At 40.7% G+C, this 12,346-nt stretch overlaps 1 protein-coding gene across 2 annotated transcripts; it reads right to left on the reverse strand.

The window, feature by feature from the left end:
• Positions 1 to 2,016: 2,016 nt before the first annotated feature.
• On the reverse strand, positions 2,017 to 10,714 carry wfs1 (wolframin ER transmembrane glycoprotein). Of its 2 annotated transcripts, XM_023329098.1 has the most exons (10): positions 10,570 to 10,714; positions 9,046 to 9,423; positions 7,119 to 7,195; positions 6,819 to 6,963; positions 6,534 to 6,707; positions 6,374 to 6,436; positions 5,843 to 6,000; positions 5,416 to 5,652; positions 5,187 to 5,305; positions 2,017 to 4,748 (listed from the first exon to the last, which is right to left on the reverse strand). In XM_023329098.1, the coding sequence occupies exons 2-10, from the start codon at positions 9,419 to 9,421 to the stop codon at positions 3,203 to 3,205; spliced, it is 2,895 nt and encodes a 964-aa protein (XP_023184866.1). In that variant the 5' UTR covers positions 9,422 to 9,423; positions 10,570 to 10,714; the 3' UTR covers positions 2,017 to 3,202. The 2 variants fall into 2 exon arrangements, with proteins under 2 accessions (XP_023184866.1, XP_023184867.1); XM_023329099.1 differs by lacking the exon at positions 5,416 to 5,652.
• Positions 10,715 to 12,346: the final 1,632 nt, after the last annotated feature.

The following is a 12,346-nucleotide window of genomic DNA, read 5'->3' on the forward strand; positions in this document are numbered from 1 at the left end:
ATGAATCACTCAAGTGACATCTAGGCCCAACAGTAGACTTAAGTGTCAATAAAATAAATCTAGTTGTGTGTGTTGTTTTTGTCTCATGCAAACTTTGCTTTAATTCTACTTTTTTCTATCTAATCATAAGAAATCATAGTCAGTCAGAAAGAGTCATTAAACAGGAAAAGCAGGTTTCCTGGAAAAAGAGGAAGTAAGTTCCAGCCTGCAGATTTATAAAAAATAGCTGAGACTATTCCTTATTTTAAATCATGAAAGTTTAAAGAATGAAATCTAAACATTTTGGTAATTTGATAAGATTCAAAGTAAAATACTTATATTAATATTGGTTTACTTGTAATAATATTTACACGAACATTTGTGGGAACAGTTACAAGAAAAACAAGTAACTGTAACTTTGGCATCAAATAATTAGAATCATGTATTATTCTTGGTTTCTTTTCAGAAAAACATCTGTAATAACTCACATTAAGATTATAATAAGTATAATTAATAAGTTATGGTTATAAAATCATAAATGAATGATAAATCAGAGAAGCTGAAGAAAATAAATGTGATATAAGTTATGGTTATAAAATTATAAATGAATGCTAAATCAAAGAAGCTAAAGAAAATAAATGTGATATAAATGTGATTTTGACATTGAACTTGAAATGGTGTAAAAGGTGTAACTGCAATTAAACATCACTGATATGTTGGAGGTAGAGAGTAGGTGAAAGGTGAAAGGCAAGGAACTAACAGGAGAGCAGAGATGATCAACGCCTTATTTAGAGAGTAGGTGAAAGGTTGTGCAGGCAATGGACATAGGAGGTTGAGCAACCCTGAGACATTAGCACAGACATCAGGAAATGTCTGTAAGACAGTGATGGATATGAGATCATCTGTCTAAGCAGTCAGAAACCCTATAAAAGGTGAGTGCAAAAGAGGAACCGTTCGTTGGATCCTCCGGGCAGCTTCGAGCCAAGATCGAGATGGACAAAGAACTCTGCAGCTGAAGAAGAGCCGGGGCCACGGAGCCGAAGACTGTCCGGCCATGGGGACCAACCCGTCAGCCCCACAACCTGTGGCTTCAAATCGCACTTCTCTCATCGGCTGGGTTCAGACCCCAAAGACAAAGATGAAGACAAAGGCAAAGACAAAGAAGAAGAACTGGTGCCTTCCTTCCTGCCAGCACCAAGTCCTGTGTGACCTCACCATCCATGCGGAGAGGAGGCTCATCAGACCTACAGAGATCCCTGCCTTCATCGATCGGCGTCTTCCTCCTGCTGCAACACCTTCTTCATCATCAGACCTGCGGAGATCCTGGCCTTCATCGATCGGCGTCTTCCTCCTGCTGCAGCACCTTCTTCGTCGTCGTGCCAGGTCTGGGGTTCGAGGCGTCAAGCTCCGTCCGTCTCTCTCAAAGGTTCCTTTTTTTTAGTTCTCAGTCAGCAGTAGGGAAAGACAGACTAGATGACTGATTTTACTTATTTGATTATTTCTGCTACTGAATTAAGCTGTACTGACCCTTGCAAAAATGCCTTACTAATAAAATATTTAGCATAAAGAAAATCTAAAAGATGTTGTGGACATTCAGTTAATGAGTCACCTTAAAGTTCTTTGATGGTTGTAAAATAGCTGTGATGTTTGATTCTGGAGAGGAAAAAGTTTAAAATGTTTTTAAGTTGCTGGTAGCCCAAATTTAAAACGTCATCCTTGGGACTCGCCCGAGTCACTAAAACCTACCTGGTTCAATAACAAATGCAAGTTGTAAAATAAGAGAACGAGCGACCGTTAACAGGTGTGCTCTGTGAAACTAGTTGGCTGTAGGCTGCTCAGTCTGGCTAATTCACAGAGGGAAGAAGGGTGAGACACCTGGATGTAGGCCGTTAAAAATCAGGTGAATCGTTTCTCGAAACCAGCTTAAACAGAGTTTACTTCAGTTCTGGACAGGGTAAATCCCGGCAGATTTAGGAAACTCAATTAACCCGTTAGATGGAGAGCTGGTAGCACATCTCCCCTCTCAGAAGAGGAAGCAGAGAGTGAGACAGTAGAGACAGAAAGGAGGGGGGGGGGTGTTGCGCAACAACAATCATGAAGACCAAGAAGTGCAGCAGACAGGTTAAGGATAACATTTTGGGATATTTTAGTATTATAAAACCAATATCTAAAGATTATGGCACAACTGCAGCTCTACCAAGACAAGGCTGTCCATCTAAGATGACAGGCTGGATAGGGAGAGCAATAAAACTGTCACAATAGGCACTTAAATTAAAATGAGCTTAATAATCTATTTTGTTTATGGCTTGGGTTATGCAAGGTTTATATTTCTGCTTTATTTATTGTTTTTGGTTGTTTTATTTTGGTTTCAGTGTGGCGCTTTCTGTACAAAAGCAAAGTTTATTAGTCTTTGAAAGAGAGAACTTGCATTATTATGCCATTATCAATATATTACTTGAAAATGGTCTCAAAACAACACTTTTGTTTATAGCAGTTTTTTTTTATTATCCAGCAAAATGTCATCATGACAGGCCTAGAGAAGCAACAAAAAGGTTTATGGTGACTCCCTAGGAGCGGCAGTGATGCACAGCTCAGGTGGAAAACTCTTAACTATTTGAGGGTGAAAGTAAACCCTAAAAAATGTGTTTAAGGTTTTGTAAAAATGTATAGGATACAGCAATCATGTGGAAGAAGGTGCTCCAGTCATATGAGACCAAAATGGAACTCTCTGGTCTCCATGCAAAAATGTGTGATAAAAGGCTGTCACTGCTCCATATGGTTAAACATGGAGGCAGCAGGGTCAGTAGTCAGTAGGAGGATGAATTGAACTAAATACAGAGAAATTCAACTCTTTTGTTCTTTGAAAGACTTGAGGATGTGGGAGATGTTCACCTTTCAATGACCACAAAATGTATAGCAAGACTTAGCACAGCATGCCTTAGATCACAGCTTATTTTGTGTTAACCAAAAATAAGCTAACACAAAAATCAGACAGATCTTCAGCTGCTGGTCCCCAGTGAGGTACGGGTGAGGCTGTAATGTAACCAATGTGACGATGTTCAAGGAGTGCGAGGGCTTTTATAAGACAGTAAATGCTTGAGGATCTGTTTGTTCCTTGTACTCAATAACCAATATTGCAGATAGATCGGTGTCGTACAATCATTAGTGTTCTTCGATAACTTTATTATTATGAGGCCTCTTCTATTTAAGAGTTGTCTTCACTCTATGTGTCTTCCTGTGCCACCATCTCTGTTTCAGTGTCTGACTGCTCCTCTAGCCGAGCGGTCAGGAAGGGGTTGAAGAAGAAGTCGAACCCAAACTGGAGGGCGTTTTGAGCTGTGCGCCTCCAGTCGTGCTCAATCTTGAACTGTTTGCGTTTGGGAACGCGGGTGTCCCCACAGGACAAACAGTGGATGGCCTTCATCTCAAACACCGGCCATTTGGAGCCCAAACGCCCCTCCAGGATGGTGCTGAACTCCACCAGACTGCCGGCGTTCAGGTGTAAAAGGACAGACTTGAACTCATTACTCGCCCGCAAGACTATGTCCTTGGTTGCATCTTCGTCCTCTATGATTGTCCCATCCTTAGTCTTCCTCTCGAGCGGCATTCCCAGGGTAACCTCAAACTTGTATCGGTCAAAGCGCTTGATGTGGCACTCATGCTTGGCCAGGGTTTTCAGTTTGCAAAGCGGATCTTCTTGAGGAGGAGCTGGAGCCGGCAGCGGCTGGGGCTCAGCAGCTGCGTTTTGTTTCCCCTCATCACACATCGGATAGGGTTCTCCATACAGACAGCGCATCCAGTTTCCTAGAAAAACAGGAAACAAGTTGATAGTCGACTGCGGCCCATTCTCGATATCCGTCACGCGGACATATTTAAAGCGTCCCGTCCAGGTGACTCTGTGTCCTTCCAGGTGGGAGCAGAGAATCTGAGTTTGGGCCATGTTGGATTCCTTCCAGGCCAATGGCCCACAGAGGTTGCTGTATTCAGGCCATGTCAGGGTAGAGTTGTACACCTTCATTCCTTCAGACCTGTAGACATACATCCAGCAGAAAAGCACCACCGCACTCAGCCACACCAGGATGAGCTTGACTACGCTGCTCCGTGACAAAGACCTCAAAACCACAATGGGGTTGAGGCTGAAGCGAGTCCAGAGCCTCAACACCACGGGCACAAAGCAGACAATCAGTGTCACCACCATCTTTGTTACCTCCAGGGTCAGAAACCACTGCACTAACTGGATCATAATCATGGCAGCCAAACCCAGTGTGAGAACAGGAAGGGCAAACAGGAACAGGAAGTAGCCTATACAAGTCCGGATCAGTCCTATGGCTGAGGCGTTATGGAGGAATGCCAAGCAAAGCTCACACCAGGTGAAGCAAACCAAATAGGGCACTAGGCACAGGTAGGTTCCCTTGAAGCCTTTCAGCTGGGCCATGCAGAAGAGAAGATAGAAGAGGTGTCCATACAAAAGCCATGGTATGCCAAGATTTAACACCACGGCGTCTCCGAGAGGCACTGTGACAAACGTCTTCCCAAAGATCCGGAAGAACCAGAAGGAGTCGGGTAGCAGCTGAGTGAGGGAGCATGCTCCTGAAAGGACCTCAGAGAGAAGGGCTTTACGAGCAAAGAGCTGAGCAGAGGCGTGGAGGCTGAGGAAGGCCGTGATGGTGAAGAAGAGAGCGATGGCAGCTAGCTCTGAGCTGGGGACCCAGGATTTATCGGCAACAGGAAAGGAGAACACAACGAAGACCACTGAGAGCAGGAAGTACCTGTGGGAAAACAGAAACAAGGGTCAAAATACACATACAGGACCAAATGTACAGATATAATGTTTGAGCAAATGTGCCTCAGCATGTTGAACCCGGACCACAAACTTGTTGAAGCCATCAACAAATATTTTGTCATAATTCAGACTAAATATTTGTCCACTCCTCTGGACACATTTAGCAGATATAACTCAACATGTTGGTTGGTATCTTGGCACTGGCAAAGGCACCAAAGTGCATGGAAGTGAAGAAGACAAAAGGTTTGGATTCCATTTATATATTGACTTTTGGTCTTTTTTTCTTCTTTTCTCATATGATCTTATTTTCAAACAAAATTTTAATCGAAAAGAAGAATTGGACCTAAAAGTTTGAAACCCAGTCGAAACAACAACAACAGAGCAAATTAAATGAAAAAAAAACAGCAAACAGAGGTGACCTTACAGGTAAGGTTCCAAGTGTGTCCATCCAAAGTTGGTCTCGGCCTGGTCCAGATCCAGACCAGGCTCAAAATGAGCGAGCAGGTCTGTGAGAGCTCGGAAATTTTCCCATGCCTTTGAATTCTAGAAAAGACAAATGCGTCTTTTAAAGGTGAACTCATTACTTCTTCAATATTTCACAAATCTAAAACGCAGACTCAGTGTTGTCAAAAAGAGCGCAAGTCATAACTAACCTGAAATACCCGCAGTGTGCAGATGATCATGGAGAAGAAGGAGAGGTAGAAAATCAGAAGCGGGATGAGGAAGATGAAGAACTCAATGGTGAGGTTGGAGATGATGAAGAAAAAGATGAGTGCGTTAACGTGGTGAGTGGGGATGAGGGCGCTGAGCCACTGCATGCCGGCCCGCGACGCCCAGTCTATGAGATGCTCTTTTATCTCCAGCAGAGCGTACAGAGGGAACTTCAGCAACTGAGAGAGACACACATGATGTAAACGTTTATGTTTGTAGAGAGTTTATAAATGCTCAAATTGGCCAAAATGGAGTTATATGTAAAATAAACTACTGGCAAGTTTAAATTCCCAAATGTGCTACACACAATTCTCATACAGACGTGTGTAGAAATACACACGTCTGTATTTGCGGGGAACAGTGTCTTACCTTCTGATGGAGCGGCAGTTCATCTGGATTTTTCACTACCACATCATCATCGTCATCATCATCATCTGCTGCAGAGGCCATGAAGGGTGACGGTGCAATACCCTGCGCATATTTCTTTGTCATCTCAACAAAGTCATCCAGATCCACATGAGAACTGGCTGCAACAAAAGGAAACAAGAAAACCTATAGACTCACTTAAAAAAAAAAAAAAGAAGTTTTATAAGCAATCCATAATGGGAAACCTTAAATAAATAATCATTCCATCATGCATGATTTAAATTATGTATGGGTTGCTAGGTAACGGCACAGTGCCTGTCAACTGTGACTTAATCAGGAGTTTTTTGAAATAGCTCTTTTTCCAGACACCAAAAAACGTTAACTTATTGCCAACAAATTGATGGGGTTTTTTTTGTGTGTTTTTTATAAGCAGTTGAGACCCAAATGGATTTATAAAACCTGCAAAATGCAAATTTTACATTACAGTTCTCTTTACCAATGAAAATGAGTAATTATATGTTAAAATATGCAAACCTTCTCTGGAAACCATCGTCTCCAGGACTCGCCTTTGTTTCTTAGCAGAGCTGTTGAGTGGGCCTGAGCAGATGGGTTTCCATAAACAAATGGAAGTAAATAATTGACAAAAAGGCAGAGAAAGAAAGCTTAAATTGTGTAAAAATTTTCCTTTTTGCACCTGGTTCTGCGTGAACGTGCTCCACGTTCTCCAGCAAATCAGAAACCTCCACAGATTTCTTCTTCTCTGGGTTCAGCTTAAAATACATGAGCAGAGCTGCTTTCCTGACTCCTCTCTCAAAACGTGTCTCGGTGCATAACTTCTTAACCTCCTCAGAGTTCTCCGAAGTGATTCCTGAAGTACAGAAGTGAATAAAAGCAACATAAAAAAAAGCTAGTAGCAATAAAAGTAGGATTTCTGCTGTCACACTGAAAACAGGAGTAGTTTGATGGACTTTTTGGTCACCTTTCCTGGATTTTAAGCACTGCTGCAGCAGTTTGACAGCATCTCTGCGGCCCTGTTTAGCAGCTTGGATCAGCCATGTGACCGCTCTGCAGTTATTCAGCTCTTCATCGCTTTCTTTTGCCAAGGCCAGAAAGTGACGGCCCATCTGGAAACACACATACACACGTTCAGAGTCTTAATCTTGCAAAACAAGCACAGCTGATCTGTCCATAGTGGGGCTAAACTATAAACATTATCATGACTCAGCTGATGTGTTCTGTTTCCAACATATGGTCAACAATCTGCAGCATGTTCACTGACCTTTGTTTGTGCTTTAGCATCACCTGATTTTGCTCTCTCTTCCAAATCCTCCAAACGGACATCCTCCTCTGACTCATCTGGAAAAACACACACACACACACACACACAAAAAAATCAGATGATTTTGATTGAAGTTTTATGGATCGTAGAATTATGATATCTGAGATGTGAGGTTAAAAGGCCTGTTTGTAATAATGCATAAAAAGAGGTGCATAAGAGGGTATTAATATTTTTTTATGTCTTCCAGATTCGCTAACCGAAAACAAAGCAGTATAGTCTATTAGGGTTTTAAGTGATTGACCATGGTAAAAAAAAAACTTGAAAAGGTTTCAAAAAATACACAAGTGCGTATATTTTGATTTCCCACTGCTCTGGTCAGATGACACTAAAATTAAACGAAAAACCACCATCCCATGGTGAAAGATGGTTGTGGTAGCGTCATCCTGTCACGGTGCTTTTCTTCATCAGTGATGGCAGTACTGATAAGAGTTTAGAGTAGGATAATTAAAGCTTTATACAGACCATTCCTCAAAGACAAAGAAACTGTCTGAGGTTTTGCAAACAGCAAGAAAGGATCTATAAACATACAACCAGAGGTCCACTATAGAACAATGTCCTGTGATTTGAGCATCTCACGCAGCACCGTTTAATCCATCATCCGAAAATGGAAAAGTGTATGGCACAACTGCAAATGTACAAAGACGAGGCTCTTCATCTACACCAGGCTGAGTAACAGAACTGTTTGTTAGATAATAACAATTTAATGTTGGTATCAACAGATTCTCTGCTGAATCCAACAGATAATCTGTAGCATCTCTTTAAAAAAGACGATCACAGACACAAACCAACCAATCTAACTGAACTCGAGCTATGTTGCAAATAGAAATGAGCAAAGGTAAATGTGCATAGTTGGTTGAAACATATGGCAAAATACCTACATCACGACTCAGTAAAAACTTGTGATATTTTCATTCGTAAAAACCAAAGCTTGAAAACCAGGCATCGTTTCCTTCCACTTCATAGTTGCAAACTACTTTGTGTGGCTTAGTCACACATGAACACAACAAAATATTCTAAAGCTTGTGGTTATAAAGTAACAAAAAGGGAAAAAGTTGAAGAAAAATTGAGTATATAAAATAAAAACACTTAAAGCTCCTTATTCTGTTCTCACAATCCTCCTCATTCAGTAAATGATCTTAAACTGCCAATCCTAGGTCCCAGGGGAAGTAAGACCTCAATTATCAAAAACATTTCTGTTAAAATAAAGGCTCTGTAAACCTTTCAGTGACTTAATATTTCTAATGGTTGTAGGTGATACTGGTGAGTGGATCAGATGTCTGTCTGAGTGTGGGTGAGCTAAAGAAAATACTGATGATATCCAGTGACACGCATTAGATGTCCTCTTGTGCTGTCCTGGAACACTGCTCATACTTTAACACTATCTCTGAACCCTAAAATAACTTAGTTTAGTACAGTAAACAGCTGCTGCCTTGCTACAGGTAACATCCAGTCTTAATTATTCAAAGGGTCAGTTTTAACTTTTGCTTGTTAGTTACATTATAAGGCTTGTATCAATTTGATAGGCTCACTCTTTTTGTAAAGTGATATTTTCACAATTTGCAGCAATACATCTTGATATCATAAATTGTTTTAAATAACTAAAATATGCTATGTGATGTGAAGCGATGTGAATAAGAGATCTATACCCCTTATATGGCAACATGACACACAAAGAGCAGAAAAAACTAAATAGGGACTCTGGTGTTTCCCTGAAGGTCAGTAGAAAGGGAGCAGCTGCTTTGCATGTCTGTTTGTTACGGCGACACAACAGTGTCTAGGAGTGTTGGCTGCACTGATTGCAGAAAAACTGCAAAGTAAAACCACGTTAGAAAGCTTGTGTTTGAGCTCAAAGGTCTGAGTTTTCTACCTGGTTCAGGTGAGACAGGCGATGAAGGCACCGCGGCAGCCGATGAACCATTAAAAAGACTTCCTGTTGATGCTGCTGCGTTGAGCTGCGATCTGCCCGGCTGTGAAAAGCTTCTGGAGGGCTGGTAGGGAAATGGAGTTGTCAGTGTGGAGAGGGAGGAAGAGCGAGAATAAAGCCGTGGAGATATCTGAGGCGAGGTGGCGGAGGGAGGAGGTGATGGAGTGGTCGGAGGCGTCGGCAGCGTGACTTTATGCCTCTTCGGCTCAGGGGTGGAGGAGCTCGCCGACGAGCCGAGCGAGGAAGTTCCAGGCCTCATGGGTTGAGATGAAGGGTTGAGCTTCGGTGTGGGGAGGTTGCCTGTAGATGAAGGATCCATGGCTGTAAAAAAGAACAGTCAACCTAAGACTTTAGTGTTTATATGAGTTCATTGAAATATCTGTCAGAGGAAGAGTCAGGAGACTGGCAGAAATGATTACATCACTAAACGTATCAATAATTAACCTTCAGAGATCAGACTTATGATCCATGTCTGATCTGACTTAGATCATAAGAAAAAATGAAATAAGACATTCAAACCCCTTGAACTTCTTCATCTTAAAACCACAAACTTTAAAGTATGTTTATCAGGATTTTTGTGACTAACCAACACAAAGTAGTACACTGTAGCGATGTTGGATTTTTATTTTTTGAATATAGATCTGAAATTTGTGAAATCTGGTGCAACCTACTGTAATCAAAAGTTACCTAAACAGTGATATTTAATCTCATTATAAATACAGTTGTTCTGGTCAAAGTAGCAGTCGGAGGCCGGTGGTTAAAATATTTGTTTGCAGACTCCCAGATTCACGTGAACAAGCTGAGGTCTGAGAAATGTTGATGCTGTTCAAATCATTTGTCTATTTTCTGTTTGAGACAGTAAACCCAATCATGGTCTCAGTAGAGATGCGTAAATAAACCACAGTTTAGCGAATATGTTCACGTCGCACACCTAAACAATGATAAACAAAAACAAGTTTTCAAAAGCACTTTCACTTTCTGAACACAGTCATTTATTCCACTGTAACCAGCTAACAAAATTATGTGTGCATCAACACGGCGTACAACTCTAAATCATGTTGGTTTTTACAACAATAATGCTATGTGGGTTTTGAAATGCTAAGACAGCTGATCATAAGGTTTTCATGCCTTTACTCTGTACCACATAGCACAGTTTAATTCAGCCAGAAATCTGTGACTGATTGGTAGTTTAGGTTGTCCAAGTTAAAACTTTTATCAGTGTTTGAACCACGTTAGGTTATCTATCACTCCAATTCAGACAACATCAAGCTAAACTGAATAGCTAGCCTGAGAAGGTGACATCCTTGAACTTATTGGGAAACATTTGAGTCCAGTTGCAGCTGTGAGAACCGCCACTGTTATATAACAATAACACACGTTGCTGTGCCATTTAACACATCACCACAGCGAGATAACCTAGCGCTTTATAGCGAATAATGCTAACAATAATTACTGCTGCCCGCTCACCTTTCGGTTTATTTCAAGAATTAGTGAAGTATCTCTGGTGATTGGGCCGTGGGACTTGCTGTTTCAAGTCAGTCCTCCGTTTGGATCCTGAGAAATAGACATGTCCTTTCCTTTGACAGTGGTCAAACTCCAGACACTAACACTGCGCAGGAAAGACAGTCAGCTGCTACAGTTGGCGCACACGCCTACATTTTGTTTTGCGGCCTCTGATTGGGTAAAACCACACACTCGTGTGACTAAACACAATATGATTGGCTTAAATAGGAAGGAAGTAGGAAAATGCTGTCAGGGACTTGCTTCGTTTAACAGCCGGTGAAGAGAGCCGTGGACCTGGTCGGAAAGGCGGAGCTTCCAATATTACAAGTATATAAAGTTGCTTTTTTTATTATGTATATTTTTTATAACGTTGCTGGTGAATAGCCACAATATTCACCTGCGGAGTCACAGTATATTTCACAATATAAATCATTCAAAAGCAAGGTTTTGCATATTAAATCAAGCTAAACAGATCGCACTGGCTCAGCTCCAACAACAACAATAAACAAAGCTAAAGAAATTTAGCTTGTGTTGGTTTCTTTTATTTTTTTTCATTATTTTAATTTTCTTTTTACTTGCCTGTTATAACATTTCAACACCAGCAGATGGCAGCAGATTATATTTGTTTTTTTTTTCATGCTTTTTTTTGTTTTTGTTAAACCCACCCAAAAGTCCATTGTCTTATTTATAAATCTGATTTAAAAATGTTATTATATTATTTGAAATTAAAACCAATGACAAATCATTTTGCTGTTTTCCCTTTTGAATAGATATTCCATAAAACTGAAGAACTTTCTTTTTATGTTCTTTTCTAATGGTTGGGTGTCATTCAACAACCTTTGGTCAGGGTTTAAGGGAATCTAGTATGCTAATATTTTGAGGAACTACCTTACCTAGGAGCTAGCAAAAAGTGTCAATTAGTGAAAAGGTGCTTATACCTAACAACAATGAGATCCAATGTTTAAAATGGTATCCATATGAGGAACACACTATGCAGACTGTGCTGCCACTACTTTTATTTGAATGATTTTATACTGTAAAATGATACCAGATGTGGTGGGAAAGCAGGGATGAAAGATTGAGATTAACCATAAAGAAGTACACAGTAAAACAGGAAAGAGCAGCAACAATTACTGGGCATTAAAGGGAACAAGACCCAGGTTATCATCAGAGTTCAACTAAGAGAACAAGAGTAGAAATAACACAGTAGCCAAAGAAAAGAACATTAGGGTCTTAATTGCCACAGTGCAGCTGGGGAGAAGTAGTTAAAGAAATGCTGTGTGATTAGTAGATTAATACAATCCAGTTTAGAGGATAAGCAGCACCGTTTTACTGCTTTTAGTCTGAATATATTAGGAAATCAGTCTTTAGTCTTTAGACTGGGTTTCGACACACACACCTTCACAGCTCAAGCACATGTTCGTTATAATGAGCTTATCATCAGTTCAAATTGTCTGAATACTTAAATCCCTTTGGTGGTTTGTCACCACCAAAGTGCCTCTGCTCGAGACAGCAGTAGCCAGTTTTTATCAAGCAATCATTACTTTGAGTCGTTACAGTCTGAAAATTGGAACAAGCTGCTTCTGTGACTTCAGTCTGCTTTGTATTTCTCAGTATGACCTCAAGCAAGTAATGGCTCAAGTCACAGCAGGCATCTTTTTGTATTAATTGGTCAGAAACAATGATGTGAAGATTAAGAAACACTGTTAGTTTGAGTTGTTCTCAGTTTCATTCATAAAGT

The sequence above is a fragment of the Xiphophorus maculatus genome, chromosome 23 (assembly GCF_002775205.1).
Source record: "Xiphophorus maculatus strain JP 163 A chromosome 23, X_maculatus-5.0-male, whole genome shotgun sequence".
In the NCBI taxonomy this organism is placed as follows: domain Eukaryota; kingdom Metazoa; phylum Chordata; class Actinopteri; order Cyprinodontiformes; family Poeciliidae; genus Xiphophorus; species Xiphophorus maculatus.

What these genes read in the sequence shown, in the direction of transcription:
- wfs1 (XM_023329098.1), bottom strand. Translation starts at nt 9,421, where the DNA reads ATGGATCCTTCATCTACAGGCAACCTCCCCACACCGAAGCTCAACCCT. An exon ending in GCCTGTCTCACCTGAACCAG is followed by an intron (nt 7,196 to 9,045) that starts GTAGAAAACTCA and finishes GTGTTTTTCCAG; the next exon opens with ATGAGTCAGAGGAGGATGTC. An exon ending in ACACACTTGGAACCTTACCT is followed by an intron (nt 4,749 to 5,186) that starts GTAAGGTCACCT and finishes GTTTTCCCACAG; the next exon opens with GTACTTCCTGCTCTCAGTGG.